This window comes from Rhamphochromis longiceps, linkage group LG7, assembly GCF_057381845.1.
Source record: "Rhamphochromis longiceps isolate RC_006_pf linkage group LG7, R_longiceps_female_GT1.1, whole genome shotgun sequence".
Taxonomy (NCBI): Eukaryota; Metazoa; Chordata; class Actinopteri; order Cichliformes; family Cichlidae; genus Rhamphochromis; species Rhamphochromis longiceps.
In genome coordinates, this window is record NC_140563.1 from 63,452,465 (window position 1) to 63,468,032 (window position 15,568).

General features: G+C 38.3%; 1 protein-coding gene across 1 annotated transcript in view; it reads left to right on the forward strand.

Annotated features, from left to right (window-relative positions):
- sez6l (seizure related 6 homolog (mouse)-like) overlaps positions 1-1,913 on the forward strand; it is a 113,732-nt gene extending 111,819 nt beyond the window's left edge. The window contains exon 17 of the mRNA XM_085414780.1: positions 106-1,913. Within this exon, the coding sequence (XP_085270906.1) occupies positions 106-138 (33 nt within the window). The 3' untranslated portion in view covers positions 139-1,913. The remainder of the gene's footprint in view (positions 1-105) is intronic.
- Positions 1,914-15,568: the final 13,655 nt, after the last annotated feature.

Genomic DNA, 15,568 nt, shown 5'->3' on the forward strand with positions numbered 1-15,568 from the left:
CTGCCAAAATTGCAACAACAAATACCTCAAGTGTGGGGTAAAAGCTGCAGGAGTACATTCAATGTGTCCATTCCTTTGATTTAATAATTCTCATTTCAATTACAGCAGGACACTCGAGAGTATGAAGTATCGATATGAGAATCTTCTCAAAAGATATTTGTGAAGCGTGACAAGACTGACCGCCCTGACCTAACTCTTCACACTCTCCTCTCTCGCTTCTCCACCCAGGAGGAGGCGATGTAAATACAAATAATGATGTCCAGCCCCTTCTGCATTGATGGATCCTGTTCTCTCCTTCTCTGATGTGACAGCTTTTGTAGACATTATGGGAATTATGAGAGGTTACTTGAACCAAAAAGAAGAAAGACAATTGATAGTCAGCAACTGACCAGTCTACCAGTCTGGGAGAGGTTGAATGATAGAGGAAATGGGGAAAAGGCCCAAATAACATCTGAGAACATCAAACATGGGTCATTTTCACACATGTACTGCAGTTCCTAACTTTTCTAGATAATATCTAACTGAGGTCCGAGAATTGGATTGAACATTAGGCAGCCATTAACTTGCCAGCTGCCTAGTCTGTGTGATAGCAGGGCTAGTGCACCCACTAGTGCAAGTAATTGCATGAGTGTGTGTCATATGTGCTGCCTAATGCACACTCTATACAAGCAACTTTCTCACCTAAAACACATGAATCATTTTCCAGAAAAACAAATTCCTCTGAAGTATTTCTTGTTGTGTATTACATATAAGGAAAATATGGAAAATATTCCAGTTAGGTTCTTGTGAAATTGTCTGAAGTTCATGTGAGAAAATGGCTATTGTGGGAAATGAAGGAGGGAGGGATAGGAAATGAGAGAAATGTGGGTATCAAAGCACTTTTTAGTATATTTTTCTTGACTGTAAAAGTCTTAAGAGGTGAAGTTATAATCCTTAAGATTTAACAGATTTTTGAAACTATTTATCATGATTTTCTTTTCTGCAGTAGTCTTTGAATAGTCTCAAATTCTGTAATCTCTATAAATTAATTACCAGTTCCAGGCAGCACTCAAATTGTCTTTACACAAAGAAGATATTCACAGAAATCAAGATTCACAAGTATGCACAGCAGAGTGCTGTATCATTAATCAAATATCCACTTAAATGTTGAGAAATTTCCAGAAAATCTGCAAAGGATCCACCTTGTTATGTAAATATAAAGAGCTGGTTTATACAGGTTAGCAGTTTTGTTCTGTGTTCCTCTCACTGCAGAAGAACAGTTAATGTGAAAAACATCTCTAATGTATTTATAAGTTCCTTTTCTGTACCAGATTAAGCTTAATGTTTATACTCTGAAACACTGTTGAGCTAGTTTCAGTTTGAAGACTCCAGTTTTAAAAACTGAGACTTGTGACTGTGAAACAATGAAGCACATATGGCTGCCACCTAGAGACTACTTATATATTTGAAATCACACAAGTATGTCTTTCATTCTTCTTCTGTTGGTACTCTTTTCCCATTGCCATGCTTCCTCAGGATATGGATAATTCTAACATTACCATTGCATTTACTTTACGATTAATTCCTATCTGTGTTTAAGCAACTTTGACTGATTAGCACTTGTGTGCTATTTTCAGTAAAAATTTACCTCAGCGCACGTATGATCAGTGTACATGAATGGTCATTGTGATATGCAGGTTTGTTTGTATAGACACGGGCCGTTTCAGAAACTGGATAAAAACAGCATTTCAAAAAACTTTTTTTTTTTTACCTGTTGTGTAGTTGTAAGCTAGCTTTCTAGTAAGTTCCTGTTAAATTCAGCCTTTGACTGAATTCTGCAGAAACTCCAAGAAGCATTTTTTATGTTATTTCCATAAAGTCTCTCTGCTTTTTTCTTTTCATCTTTGTATGTTTATGATTCAGGACTTCGTATACAGTGGTCTCCAAAAGTATGCTAACAGTACGGTAAAATTTCACTTTACTTTAGCATCCATTTTTATCACATCATGCTAGCACACCAGCTTAATGGATACAGAACTTCTGCAGAATAAGAAACAATAATATGAACATTTTCAAACAGAATTTATAGTGACAACCTGTTTCAGATGTACCTCAGATGTTGGTGCCCAGTGCCCAATGGAGCTGTATGGTACAGCTCATCTGATAAGTGTGGATATTTTCAGTAAGGTTATACTATATAATCAGTCTATTACTTAACGCTAGTTAGCTGATATTTGTGTCTTTGTGTTGTACATATACACTTTAGGAAAACAACATGCTAAGGATGCTCACTAGCATTAAAAATTATTTTATGGCAACACTGATCTTACTTAATACATCTATGGTCTGGTAAAAGCGCCATTTGTTATTACTATGGTAAACACAAGTGTTCTTACCCAGGACTGAAATCTTAAGGATTACAACTTCTAAAATGTCATATAGAATGCTAAAGGTGGGTTTATTTCACATATCCATTTCATATTCACATTCATGAGTCATGAAAAGTCCTGTCTTTTCGTAAACTGGAAATCAATATTTAGAAAAAAGTAAAGGTCAGTGCTTTCTTTTATTTGTTACCCAGTCTGACACAGGATTTGCAGTACTGTTGTTATATTTCTCTCACATGTAGTTCAATTGATGGACTGTAACAGACTGGCCTCAGTATTGCTGGGTCTGGACTAGCAGCGTAAATAGTGTAGCTGTAGTTAACTTATTGGTCTTCTGGTACAAGCTCAGCAAACCAACCAGATGATGTATTTATTTTGATGTACTGTACATGTGATGTTTTATGCGGATGGATAAATGTACATTTTCATTATGAGAATACAAATGTTAACAGTTTCCCTAAATAAATGGTAAAACCTTAAAAACTTCAAAGGATTCTTTTCAAACACTGAGGTATTTTGTTTTGTCTTATTTTGCTAAAGGAAACCAATGGAAAAATGATTACACCTTTTTTTAAAATCCAATGTCTAGCCAGACAAGACATCTGATACTCCCAAAAAGTTGATTTTGTTCATCTGGACGTAGCGATTTCAGTGGAAGAAACATTTCATCACTCATCCAAGTTACTTCATAAGTCAGCGTCCCTCCTTGTACAGGATGTGACTTCCTTATCATTGAAAGAGTGGTTACTGGCCTGTAGGTGTGAATAGACTGCGGAGTCCTGGCCTGACGAGTTAGCTCTTTTGTGCTATCCACTTAGCCGGAGGTTGCTTGGTTTTCCTGATGTATAAATCATGGCTATCCTCCTGGCACTTAACAGCATACACCACATTAGTGTGGGCAATCGTGGCTCAAGAGTTGGGCATTCCTCTTGTAATCGGAAGGTTGCCGGTTCAAGCCCCGGCTCCGACAGTCTCAGTCGTTGTGTCCTTGGGCAAGACATTTCACCCGTTGCCTACTGGTGGTGGTCAGAGGGCCCGGTGGCGCCAGTGTCAGGCAGCCTCGCCTCTGTCAGTGCGCCCCAGGGCGGCTGTGGCTACAATGTAGCTTGCCATCACCAGTGTGTGAATGTGTGGATGATTGTGTATAGTGTAAAGCGCTTTAGGGTCCTTACGACCAAGTAAAGCGCTATACAAATACAGACCATTTACCATTACTCAGTTTGTGCCAGTTAGGGGGGACATTTAAGAGGTATACTGTAAATCAACACATACGTATTGACTCTTACTCTGTTTGTGCCAGGGAATGGATCCTTGGAGTGGACCAATTTTTGGCGCAGTGTATTTTAGAGCTTGAAAGCCACAGAGACACGGTCGGCTGGCTGTTGCTCAGGTGGTACCGCAGGTCACCTACTAACCCGGAAGGTTGGTGGTGCGGTCTCAGTGTGCTCCAGTCTGCATGTCAAATATCCTTGGGCAAGATACTAACCCCATGTTACTCTCTGATGCATCCATCAGAGTGTGAATGTTAGATAGGAAGCACTTAGAAACAGCATTAAAAAATGCTTTGTGAATGCACAAGTTGTGTGAAGCCCTTTGAATGCTCAGAGTAGAAAAGTGCTATACAAGAACCAGTCCATTTACCATTTTGGGAGAAAATGTATCTCAGCTGTTCCAATAATCCTGACACATAAGGGATCACTGAGGGTTTTTGCTTAGGCAGCAGTTGTCCTTCTTCTCTCCTGGGTTGTCTGGGGCATTCTTTAGGTGCAGGTTTGACAAATGTCCGGCTTGGATAACCATATTCACTTAGGGCCTTCTTGATGTGATGTTCTTCTGCTTCCCTGGCAGCTGTTTCTGTGGGAATGGTGTTCTACCCTCTTTTAGAGTTGGATGTCTCGAGACCGGTCTTCTCGAGGCCACTTTTACGTGATCTTGGTCTTGTCTTGGTGTCGACGGACTTACATGTGTGTTTATTTCATATTTTCAGTTGTTACCCTCCACGGCTAAATAAAGCACTCTAAATCAGTTTCAGTTATGTAGTGATGAACACAACAATGGACATAAGGGGCTTCTTTCAAAGAAATAACTCAGGTAGATGTTATTTTATATATTATGCTTTGTATGTTGTTCAGTATATTTCTATGCAAAACAACAGGAATTTCAATACACAGCAGTACAGTTGAAACCAGATATTTACATACACTTTAGGGAAAAAACATAAAAAAAATATTTTTTTTACTGTTAAACATCAATTTAGAGTAAATTTTTTTTTTGTTTTAGATAAATAAATATTCAAATATCTTTTGAATTAGTTAAATGTCAGAATAAAGAGAGACAGATCTGTCTATTTTTTTTATCACTTTCATCAAATTTAGGAGTACATATACACTAAGTTTACTGTTAATTAATAAGAAAACTCCAGACGATTCCATTCCAGCTGAAGAAGCTTCTGATAGGTTAGTAGAGTCCATTTGAGTAAACTGGTGGCACAGCTGTGGATGCATATAAGGCAAAACACAGAGCCTGTTTCTTTGAAATGGGAAAATCAAGAGATATCAACCAAAACACCAGGAAAAGAATTGTGGACCTCCATAATTGTGGCTCAATTTTGAATACAATTTGGTGCCATTTGCAATTAAGAAATACATAAAATTTCTCTCTTTACTCTTAAATTTAACAAATACGTTTTTAATATTTAGCAATCTAAAAAAATAAACATTTAGTCTGATTTGATGTTACAATTAAAAAAGTGTTTTTAGCTGAAGAGTATGTAAATATCTGGTTTCAACTGTATATATGATGATGTTGGTGTTTGGATTGATTGTCAGCACAGAGAGGGAGATGGAGAATGAGGACAGAACAGAGATGGAACAGGAGCCAGGTGAGATAGACATGTTAGTCAAATGGTTGTTTGCCAAAACTCATCAGAACATGTATCTAGTACCTAGTGTATCTTTTTAGATACCATTTGTTACTTTTCAAATTCTATATTTGTTAAGTTATGCAGGCTTGTTTGCACAACAAGGCTAAATAATTACATAAACTTTTCTCAATCTAAATATTGTACTTTGGTAGAATTAAAAAATAAGTGTAGTGCAGGTCTATGATGATTTTTAGTGCTACTATCATCTAGTTCTGATTCTGGTTCTGTCTTGGTTAAATCCCAAGTAGTCCTGATTTTGAACTGTTGTAGTCCTGTTTTAATTCTGGATCAGTTCTGGGTCTGGTTGAATTGGGGTTTAGTCCCTGTGTCTTGATACAGCCCTCATTTTGTTCTGCCTTAAAAAACTAGTTTAAGGTATTCTGCATATGTGATATATATTTTTTTCCTATATGAAGTCATTCTTTTTTTTTTACAAAACTCAAAACACAGCCTAATAAATCTTTCAGCCCCCCTGGGTAGTACATGCATACTACCCTTTAGGGCTAAGCCCTGGGTGTATAAAATGTCTAGCTCCGCCTCTGGAGTCAACAGTATCCATGACACACAACGTAACGTTCGATGATGTGTCATGCGCAAAAGCATCAGCTCTAAGAGCCGTGCTTAGAGAGTGCTTTGTAGTGAATCAGAAGAGTCGACTCCCATTGAGCGAGAGCCGGCTCCTCACTTAATTTCCTTTTGCTGCTCAGCTCTCACACAGTGGCTCAGCTATGCTCCAATCGCTCCATATTGTGGTCAATCACATGCGAGGATATAGGATAATATCATTATGTAAAAAACAGAGAGGGTGAGAGAAGCGACAGTCAAGTGGAGCATGCGTCTGTCCTCTCTGTAAGTGAGTGAGACAGTAGACAGCATTGAGGAGGACTGTGTGAGTGCATCGCAAAAACACATAAATATGCCTGACACCCATAAATGAAGCAGCGGTATACGGTATACACCTTATGATGTCCCACCTCTAATGGGTGTCCCCCAGGGCACCCATTAGAGGTGAGGTATGACTACCTACCTCTAAGTCAGGGGTAAGGAACTCCAGGCCTCGAGAGCCGGTGTCCTGCAGGTTTTAGAGGTGTCCTTGATCCAACACAGCTGATTTATATGGTTCTGATTTAAAGTTCCCTAGAGGCCTGGTAATGAACTAATCATTTGATTCAGGTGTGTTGATCCAGGGTGAGATCTAAAACCTGCAGGACACCGGCTCTCGAGGCCTGGAGTTCCCTAACCCTGCTCTAAGTGTATTAACATTAACAACCTCAATTAAATGTAGGTAAATTATGCTTAATATATTATAAAACACACACCACACAAGAGTTTTCCATTAATTAGGGGAGACCGGGGATAGTTGTAACATTTTTGACATTTCTGTCTGTAAATTGAAGCTCTTTTAAGGTAGTGGATTCAAAATGTAATGCAAAGTATTTTCATGTCTCTGCTATTAAATAGTGCAGCTATTTTCTCTGCAGCACAATTACCCATTGCATGGTATGGTCTCAAACACGAAGAGTGAAATGTTACAATTAACCCCATAGTCTGGGTTAGTTGTAACATATCCTGGGGTAAAATGTAACACAATGAAATAAGGGTACTAACAAAACATTAACATGTAATCTTTGTTTATTCAACACATGAATGCACTTAGAGCCATTTGTGTAGCTGTGTGTGTGTGTGACAGAATGCAGAAATCTAGCTTTTGAACATATTCCAACCCCCCAAAAAAGACAAATTATGGAAATTTCTGCAACTGAATATTTCGTTCATTTTGGTTGGTCTTCCTTGAGTTTGGCCTCATTGGCTCAGTGGGCATTATAACCTACAACTCTTGCACCAATTTTGAACATAACAATGAAGCTGAAAAAATGTAGTTGTTCACCAGCATCGCAATTCCATTACTTTTTATCATGGCTTACCTTGGTGTGGTTTGCAAAGTGCTTCAGAAAGATGAGGGAATCTGTTTCTTGCACTCATCCTGATTTATTTCCACTACCAGTACTTCCTACTGGTCCATCTCTGACACAGAGGTCTGCATAATGTATGTGTGGGAACACAAACAGTGGAGGAATTGTGTTGCCAATGGCATTAACCGCATATACAAATGCGACCAGTGAACGTCTCTCTGCTGATGTCGTTGCCCCAACTTGTTTAATATAAGTTAAAGTAATAGTGCGGTAAGTTGTAACATCTGCATTATTGTTACAACTAACCCAGACTGTTGCTGTTACAACTGACCCAGACTCCTATAGCCATGAACTAGCTAACATTACAGCCAACGGCTAAAACATTAGCACTAAAGACCTACACAGAATATATCCCCATAGACATACAAATAACATAATTTAAGTTTGATGAGTTTAACTGCAAAGCAGATAATGCTATTACAAATTGAAATAAAGTAGAAAAACTTACTTTTTGGCATACAAATTACTTTTTTTCGTGTTAAATTGTCTGTGTTTGACAAAATGTGCTGATTTTTCACATGTGATAGCAGAACTGAATTGGGCATGCACAGGATGAGTCACATCATTTGAAACTTAGCCCTGATTGGAGAAATTGGAAGTGTTACAACTGACCCACGTTACAACTATCCCCGGTCTCCCCTACTTCTCATTTATTTTGTAACAATTGTAACAAGCAATTGTTATTATTTGAAGAGTTTCAGTCAGGTTTCAGAGCTGTTCACAGTACAGAAACTCCTTCAGTGAGGGTTTAAAATGATCTTCTTATGGCGTCTGACGGTGGACTGTCATCTTGTCAGCTTGTCTTGCTGGACCTTAGAGCAGCATTCAATACTGCTAACCATAATATTTTATTACAATGACTAGAGCATCTTGTAGGTCTTAAAGGTACTGCGCTACAATAGATTGCATCATGTCTATCTAATAAACTCTCATTTATTCATGAAAATGGGGAAGCTAAGCATCGTTGGCCTGATTCAGTGTTGCCAACTTAACGACTTTGTCGCTATATTTAGCGAGTTTTCAGACCCCTTTAGAGCTTTCAGACCCCTAAAAAAAGACGTGAAAGCGCGTATCGCTTTTACTCTCAACAAGCAGCGGGTGCTGTAACGCAGTCAGTTCTTCTTTTACTCTTATGCTGTTTTGTGGATCACAAGGTTTAAAACTACTTATAAACACACACATAAAGTAACTCCACCAGAGTGCTTATTTCGGGTCACTTTTGCCAGTCCAAGCCCGGGTAAAGGAGCAGGGTTGGAATTGTGACATTAAAAAAAACAATAATTGCTAAAAGAAATTTAATTTGTAGTTCTAAATGAACTCTACATGCATTTAGGACGTTTTTTACTCACTTTATGTCTCTTCCACGATGTTATTTCTCTCTCCAACAACGTAGGTTACAATTAGATTAGCATGACCAATTATGCAAATTAGGCGATGACGTCATTTAGCGACTTCTAGCGACTTTTAGGACAGCCAATAGCGATTTTCCTTACTGAGGAGTTGGCAACACTGGCCTGATTAGCACTTGGATTGGAGACTGCCTGGGAATACCACGTGCTCTAAGCTTGAGAAAGACACCCTCCTGTTAAAAGGAAGTTTTTCCTTCTCACTCTCACCAAAGTACTTGCTCAGAGTGTGTCATATGATTGTTGGGGGTTTCTCTGTTTTCTTTGTATTATTGTATGGTCTTGTTTCACCAAGGCAGTATGAAGGCATAGCAGGCAATTTTATTGCTATGCAGATGATATCATGGATAGATAACTTTATCTATCCATGAAGCCAGGTAGCACACACCAAGTAGTTTAACTACAGGACCGAATGACCTCTAATTTCCTGCTGAGGTTTTTGCACTTGGCTGTTTGTAATTTTAAGATATTTCTACAATTTGTGCAATAGCTTAAAATTACAAATATCCTGTCCCACAGTGATGCTGAAATACTAGTTCATGCATTTATCTCTTCTAGACTGGACTGCTAGAATTCATTATATCAGGATATTCTGAAACCCCCCTGAAAAACCTTCAGTTCATCCAAAAGGCTGAAGCAAAAGTACTCAAAGGGACTAGAAAGAGAGAGCATTTTGTCCATACTTTAATGACTACTCTTCATTGAACCCTTGAATTCAAAGTCCTTCTCCCACCCATACAAATTCTTGAATATTCAGACCCATGTTATTTTACAGACCTCACAGTACCATATCACCCCAGTAGAGCACGCCACTCACAGACTGTTGGGTTACTTGTGGTTCCTAGGTCATTTGAAAGTAGAACGGGGGGCAGAGCCTTCTGTCAGCCTGCAAGTTTATATCTGTTAATCAAGTGCAGCAGCGGATCATCATTCTTCGCCAGATCGTCTGCTGATCAACCCCGGTAAATTGGCTTCATAACTTCCTAACTTTATTTTCTCCAGTGATTTCTTTGTGTAATCTTGTAATCTCATCTATTCAGTGATCAGCACCTTTGGGTCACTCTTCACTCCATCTCCATACCTACCTGGACCATCTCTGTTACCGGCCCCTTTTCATGTGCTGCTGCCCTAACTCTTGGACTTCACACCCGTGACTCTTTCTAAGGAAAAGAATAGAACTCACCTGCCTGCCCTCCAGTTGACTGCTGCTGTCTGCTGCACCTCTGGAAGACTCACCAGATTACTCCTCTCCGCTGACTGCCTGCCCACCGACTCCCACAGAGCTTTCCCTCACCTCCACTGCTTCACACACCTGGAACCCAAGTAACACAAACCTCTATCTACGAATACACATACCTTATCATAAGATAAGTACAGCGACTATCTCTGTTCTCTTCCGTTACAGAATAACCTTCCCCTGGCAAACTCTCCTAGTGTCTGGTTTTGCCTGTCTGACAAAAAAATCAGTTAAGGACTTTGAAAATTTGACTTTTGTGTCTGCTTTTGGGTCTATTCTTGCACCGCTCACGACACCTTCAGCTTTCAAACCCCTCTTCTGTGGAACCAGCTTCCAGTTTGAATTTGGGAGACAGCCATCTCTTTTAAGGTTAACCTTGAGGCAACTGTTGTTGTGAATTGGTGCTATATAAATACAGCTGAACTGAACTGAACTGAATTTGGAACGAAATTCCCAAAGACACAGACTGTTTTAGAGCAAAGCGAAATTCTAACCTTGCGAACTTAACCATTTGCATGTAACAGGTCACTTCTGAGAAGTATGATGAGGGTTAGGTCAGATTTGCTTAAAAAAATAGCTTCAGAAGAATGAAATGAAAATGCAATCTCATTACATGCATGTTGGCATCACAGTTCTTCTAAGATTTCTATTTGGGTGTCAGAAACAGAAAACAAATCCATAAAAAGTGTGGACGTGAACCTAACTCTTACACATCTGCTAACACACAGTAGTAACCTGGTGGATGTTATAACCTGGTGGGAAAGTGAGATATAAACTCACTTCCCCTACTCCATACAGTTTTGACTAGCTTTCTATTTGACAAGGAACATTTCTTTGAACAGATAGCTGTTGTCCTGCAAATATACACCAAAGGGTTGGAGACAAATCCTGCCTTGCAGCATTTTCCCAGCCTCCAACACAGTTTTATGTCTCAATTATTTCATCGATTTTATCTATGAATGGTAAAATAAGAGGATAATTCTTGGCATAATAACAATTTCCACAGGCCTTCCTGCTGAGTGTAATTCTACTGATGAGAAGGTTTTAACCAGATGCTTGACAACTGCAGATGCTCTGAATAAACCAAGTGCTAGGAACACAAGTTTAATGATGCAAAAGACATTCACAGAGAGTGAAGTAAATTACTTTAATGTGCAATTTTAAGGGATTTAGTTGGCCTCATTATGCAGAGAAACTCATAATGAGACCAGTAATAGAATGAAATGATTATTATTACAACCAGCTAACAGCATGGGTCAGTTCACCGAGGCAGAAAATGGAACAAACACTGTGTTCAAGTAAAACTTGTGAATTCCATCAAATATATAGAATACTTGAGATACATTTAAATATATGTGTGTTTATGCGTGAGAATTGCAAGTCCTTAACCTTTTTCTATAGTTAGTTTTTTGTCCTGCTTGTTATTTTTGGTCTTTCTATGTTCCTCTTCCCCCTCCTCACCAACCTGGTTATGGCAGATGACCAGCCCTTCCTGACCAACTGGAAGAAGTGGTGAAAGTCAGCTGTTGTTGTGAACTGACTATAGAAATCTAATTCAGTTTAATCCAATTCAGTTTCATTTATATAACTCAAACAGTTGCCCCAAGGTTGCTTTATAATGTAGGGTAGACCCTACAATAGTATATAAAAAACCCCAATAATCAAACAAATCTCTTTGATCAAACGCTTGGTGACAGTTAGAAAAAAGCTTCCCTTTTAACAGAAAGAAACCTCTGGAAGAACCAGGGAGGAAACTGGTTGGGGGTGAAAGAAGGGAAAAAATAAATAAATAAATAAAATTGAACTGAATAATTTGCATCTCTTTTGATTACCATTAGTGTTGTTTCTCTCTGCACCATATTAAATCTAGTAGCATTTCTTTTTATTCTCTTTACAATCCTATTTAAATGTCTTTGGAGTAATTTTGCCACATGCTTGGTGTTACATTCATTTATGTGGTTGTGTTCCATCCATTTTTTAGTCACTGTTTTGTTACTGTTTGCTTGACTTTCCAATAAGCAAGCAGTTAGAAAACAGTTATGTCAAACTGAAGCTCTAGATAAGAAGGTTCCAAATGCAGAGGGTCATTTCCAAATGACCCCCTGTCTCCCATGTAGTCCCATTGTTTAACTACTCTTATGAATGGGGTGGCTGTAGCTCAGGTAGTAAAGCAGGTCAGCTACTAACCGGAATGTTGGTGGTTCGATCCAAATATCCTTGGGCACGATACTAAACCCATGTTGCTCTCCGATGCATCCATCGGAGTGTGAATGTGTATGAATGTTAGATAGTAAGAAAAAAAATGTGCTTGTGTGATTGGGTGAATGAATTAGTTGTATAAAGCGCTTTGAGTGCTCAGATAGAGTAGAAAAGAGCTATATAAGAGCCTGTCCATTTACCATGAAGTTTTCGATGTGTATCTGTTGTTGTGTATAATATGAATACAAAATGTGACTCTTTAGGGCTCAACTTAAAGCTCGCAATTAGGTTTTTTTCTTTGGCAGCTTATTTTCACAAATCCTGAGCTCGAGGCAGTAGATGTGTCATGGTCCTGGGCCATGTTGGCCCAGTATTCTTAGTTTTCGTGTGTTTTGTATTTTGTTCTTTAATTATGCCGTGGTTCCTAGGTTCTGTTAAGATGTTCCTTATTTGATTACCCTCTGTGTATCTGTGAGCCCTCGTTTCCCCTCCTTGTGTTTTATTCCATGTTTTCCCCAGTCCGTTATGTCTGTGTTCTCCCCGTGCTCTCTCTCCTCCTGTCTGAACCTCTGTGTACTTCCTGTTTTACTTTGACAGTCTCTCGTCAGTGTTGTGTTACTCCTGCCGTGTCTTGTCATGATTATCAGTGTCACATGTGTTCCCCGTGTGTTCCCACTTACCTCGTTAACCCTCTGTGTATTTATGTCTGCGTCTCCCTCAGTTCGGTGTCGCGTTCTCCCTCATTCATGGCTGTGTGTTTCTCCGTGCAATATGTTATAGTTTCCAGTTTAGTTTGTATGTTTTTTCTGTCCAGCAATAAAGCTGTGTTTTGAGTTCAATCCTGCCTCTGCGAGCTTGCGTTTGGGTCCTCATCCTGCCGGCCTGCATGACAAGATGAACTTGAGACAAAATCTTGTGTTAGTGATTGTCTGAAATCAGAATGTAATTAGAAGCCATTGTGCATGTAATACAATGTACCCTTCTCCCAGAGCCTAATCATATGTAGTTAGTCAGTAGTCTTTCAAAAGGTGCTATATTCCCTAATAGCTGAGTAGTAATGAAGAGTAACCTAAAATAAAAAGTGTCCCTCCTGTAGGGAACAAAATGCATAAACACTGAGTCAGGGCATGACTAATAACTCGGGGGAGTTTGCTAACTATTAATTCATTATGTCCTTACCTCCAAACATGAACTCTGCTATCATTAACCTACTTCTTATACCAGCCAAAGATCCCACACTCCAATCCACTTACTACCCAATCACACTCTTAAACGTAGACCTGCAAAGCCCTTACCAGAAGTTTAGAAAAAAAAATCACTCATTCAAGATACATCCTGATCAGACAGGTTTTATCAAAGGCAGACACTCAAATAATAAAATTTGCAGACTAATTAATGTAATATATTATTGCTCCATCAAAAATTTTGAAACCACAGTTGTCTCTTTAGATACAGAAAAAGCATTTGACCTGGTAAACTGGAAATTCTTATTAGCAGTTCTGCACAAAATTGGATTTGGGGTATTCCTCATAAATTGGATCAAAACACTATACATCTTTCCAAATACATGTCTTAGGACAAATGACCTTACTCCCCAAGGCTTAAATCTAAAGAGGGAACCAGACACGGCTACCTGCTTTCCCTTTTGCTTTTTGTTATTTTTATTGAGCCACTAGCAACAGAATTCCGACAAAAGGTTGTAAGATAAGACTATATGCTGACAATGTATTACTTTTCCTTTGGAACACATAAACCTCTCTTACGTAGATATATAGATAAGTTCTCATCCATCCGAACTACTCTGCGAACTGGAGTAAATCAACAGCTCTGGCCCTGAATTGTAAATTTCAAAAAACTTCCACCACTCCACTGCAGTCTGGTAGCATTAGCTAGATAGCTTAGGGTATACATTTTTCCACCAAGCTCTCAGACTTGGCTCAATTCAATCATATTCCTCTACTATCAATGGTAGAAGATGATCTCACACATTGGAATACTTTACCTGTATCACTCAAGGGTTGAGTCACCACAATTAAAATGATGTTTCCATCTAAAATAAACTAAAAAGTCTCATGCATCTTGAATTTTTTTTATGGAAAAACAAATCATCATGAACACAATGGTGGTCTAGAACTACCAAAATGTTATTATTATTTCTTCTCCAATAGATTGCTATATGTTTCAAAATGCATCAAACCAAGCTCACTATAGAGCCCAAGGGTAGACCAAGCATTCTGTGATAAAGTAAAAATCTTGAATCTGCCTTTCATAAGCTTCAACGTTCAGCATCATAACTGCTTTAAAAACCTTAACATAAATACTTTCCTGACAGTCTTGTGGGAGACTCAAATAACTAAATCTCAATTTGCTCAGTGTAAACTAATGCATATTTGGAACAATCCAGATATCTGCCAAGAAAAAAACAATTACTATATTTTCCATCATGGCAACAAAAGGGAATGAAAAAATCATGAAAATGTTATTCAAGATGGAAACTTTATTTCATTTCAGGAACTCATATCAAAATATGGAATCAACAGCAATAGGTGTCTGGAATATCAACAGCTATAATCCATAACACACAAGAAATTTTATCTCAGTGAATTTAAATTACAAATACCTACTTGTGTAGCAGAGTTTTCATATTTCAGCACCCATAAATTGTTATCAAAAACATAACCCCTCAATGTTCCACACTTTTTTTTTGTTACTGCACTCTGTTAACACCTACATTGCTCACTTGTTCTTGGGGGTGACCTACACTCTTTGGAATAAATGAAGAAATAGACAGGCTTAGTACAGCGCAATTGGCAGTACACAAATATAGTTAAACAGTACATGAGCCATTTCGGACTTTGCAATGCATGGCGCTCTCTTCACCCCATTCGTAGGGAATATACTTTCTACTCACATGTGCATCACTCTTACTCTCATCTGGATTATTTCCTAGTCAGCAGCTCACTGTTGAGAGATATTTTATACACTGAGATACACCCTACAGCTGTCAGCGATCATGCTCCTGTATCTTTAATTCTAATATGTAAGAAGAACATTCTGCCAAGTAAAAATTGGAGATTTAATACACCATTGCTTAAAGATATTTATTAAAAATTTAAAAAAGAGTGAGTTTTATATTTAGACTACAATGACCTGTCTGGAACATTAGCATCTGTTCTTTGAGAAGCAGGGAAAGCTGTGATAAGAGGTAAAAAAAAAAATTAATTCTCATCACATAAAAACAAAAGAGAAAATAAATATATTCAGGAGTTAGAAGAAATCAATCAATCAATCAATCAAATCTTTAGATGAATGTGTCCTCCCTGGAACAGAAAATGCTGAACAAAATATGTAAAGCAAAACTAGAAATAAATGAAATTATTAATAAAAAATCTTCAATTCTTATTACAAAGACCTGCTTGCAATATTTTGAACATGGTAACAAATCAGGTCGATTTCTACCTAAC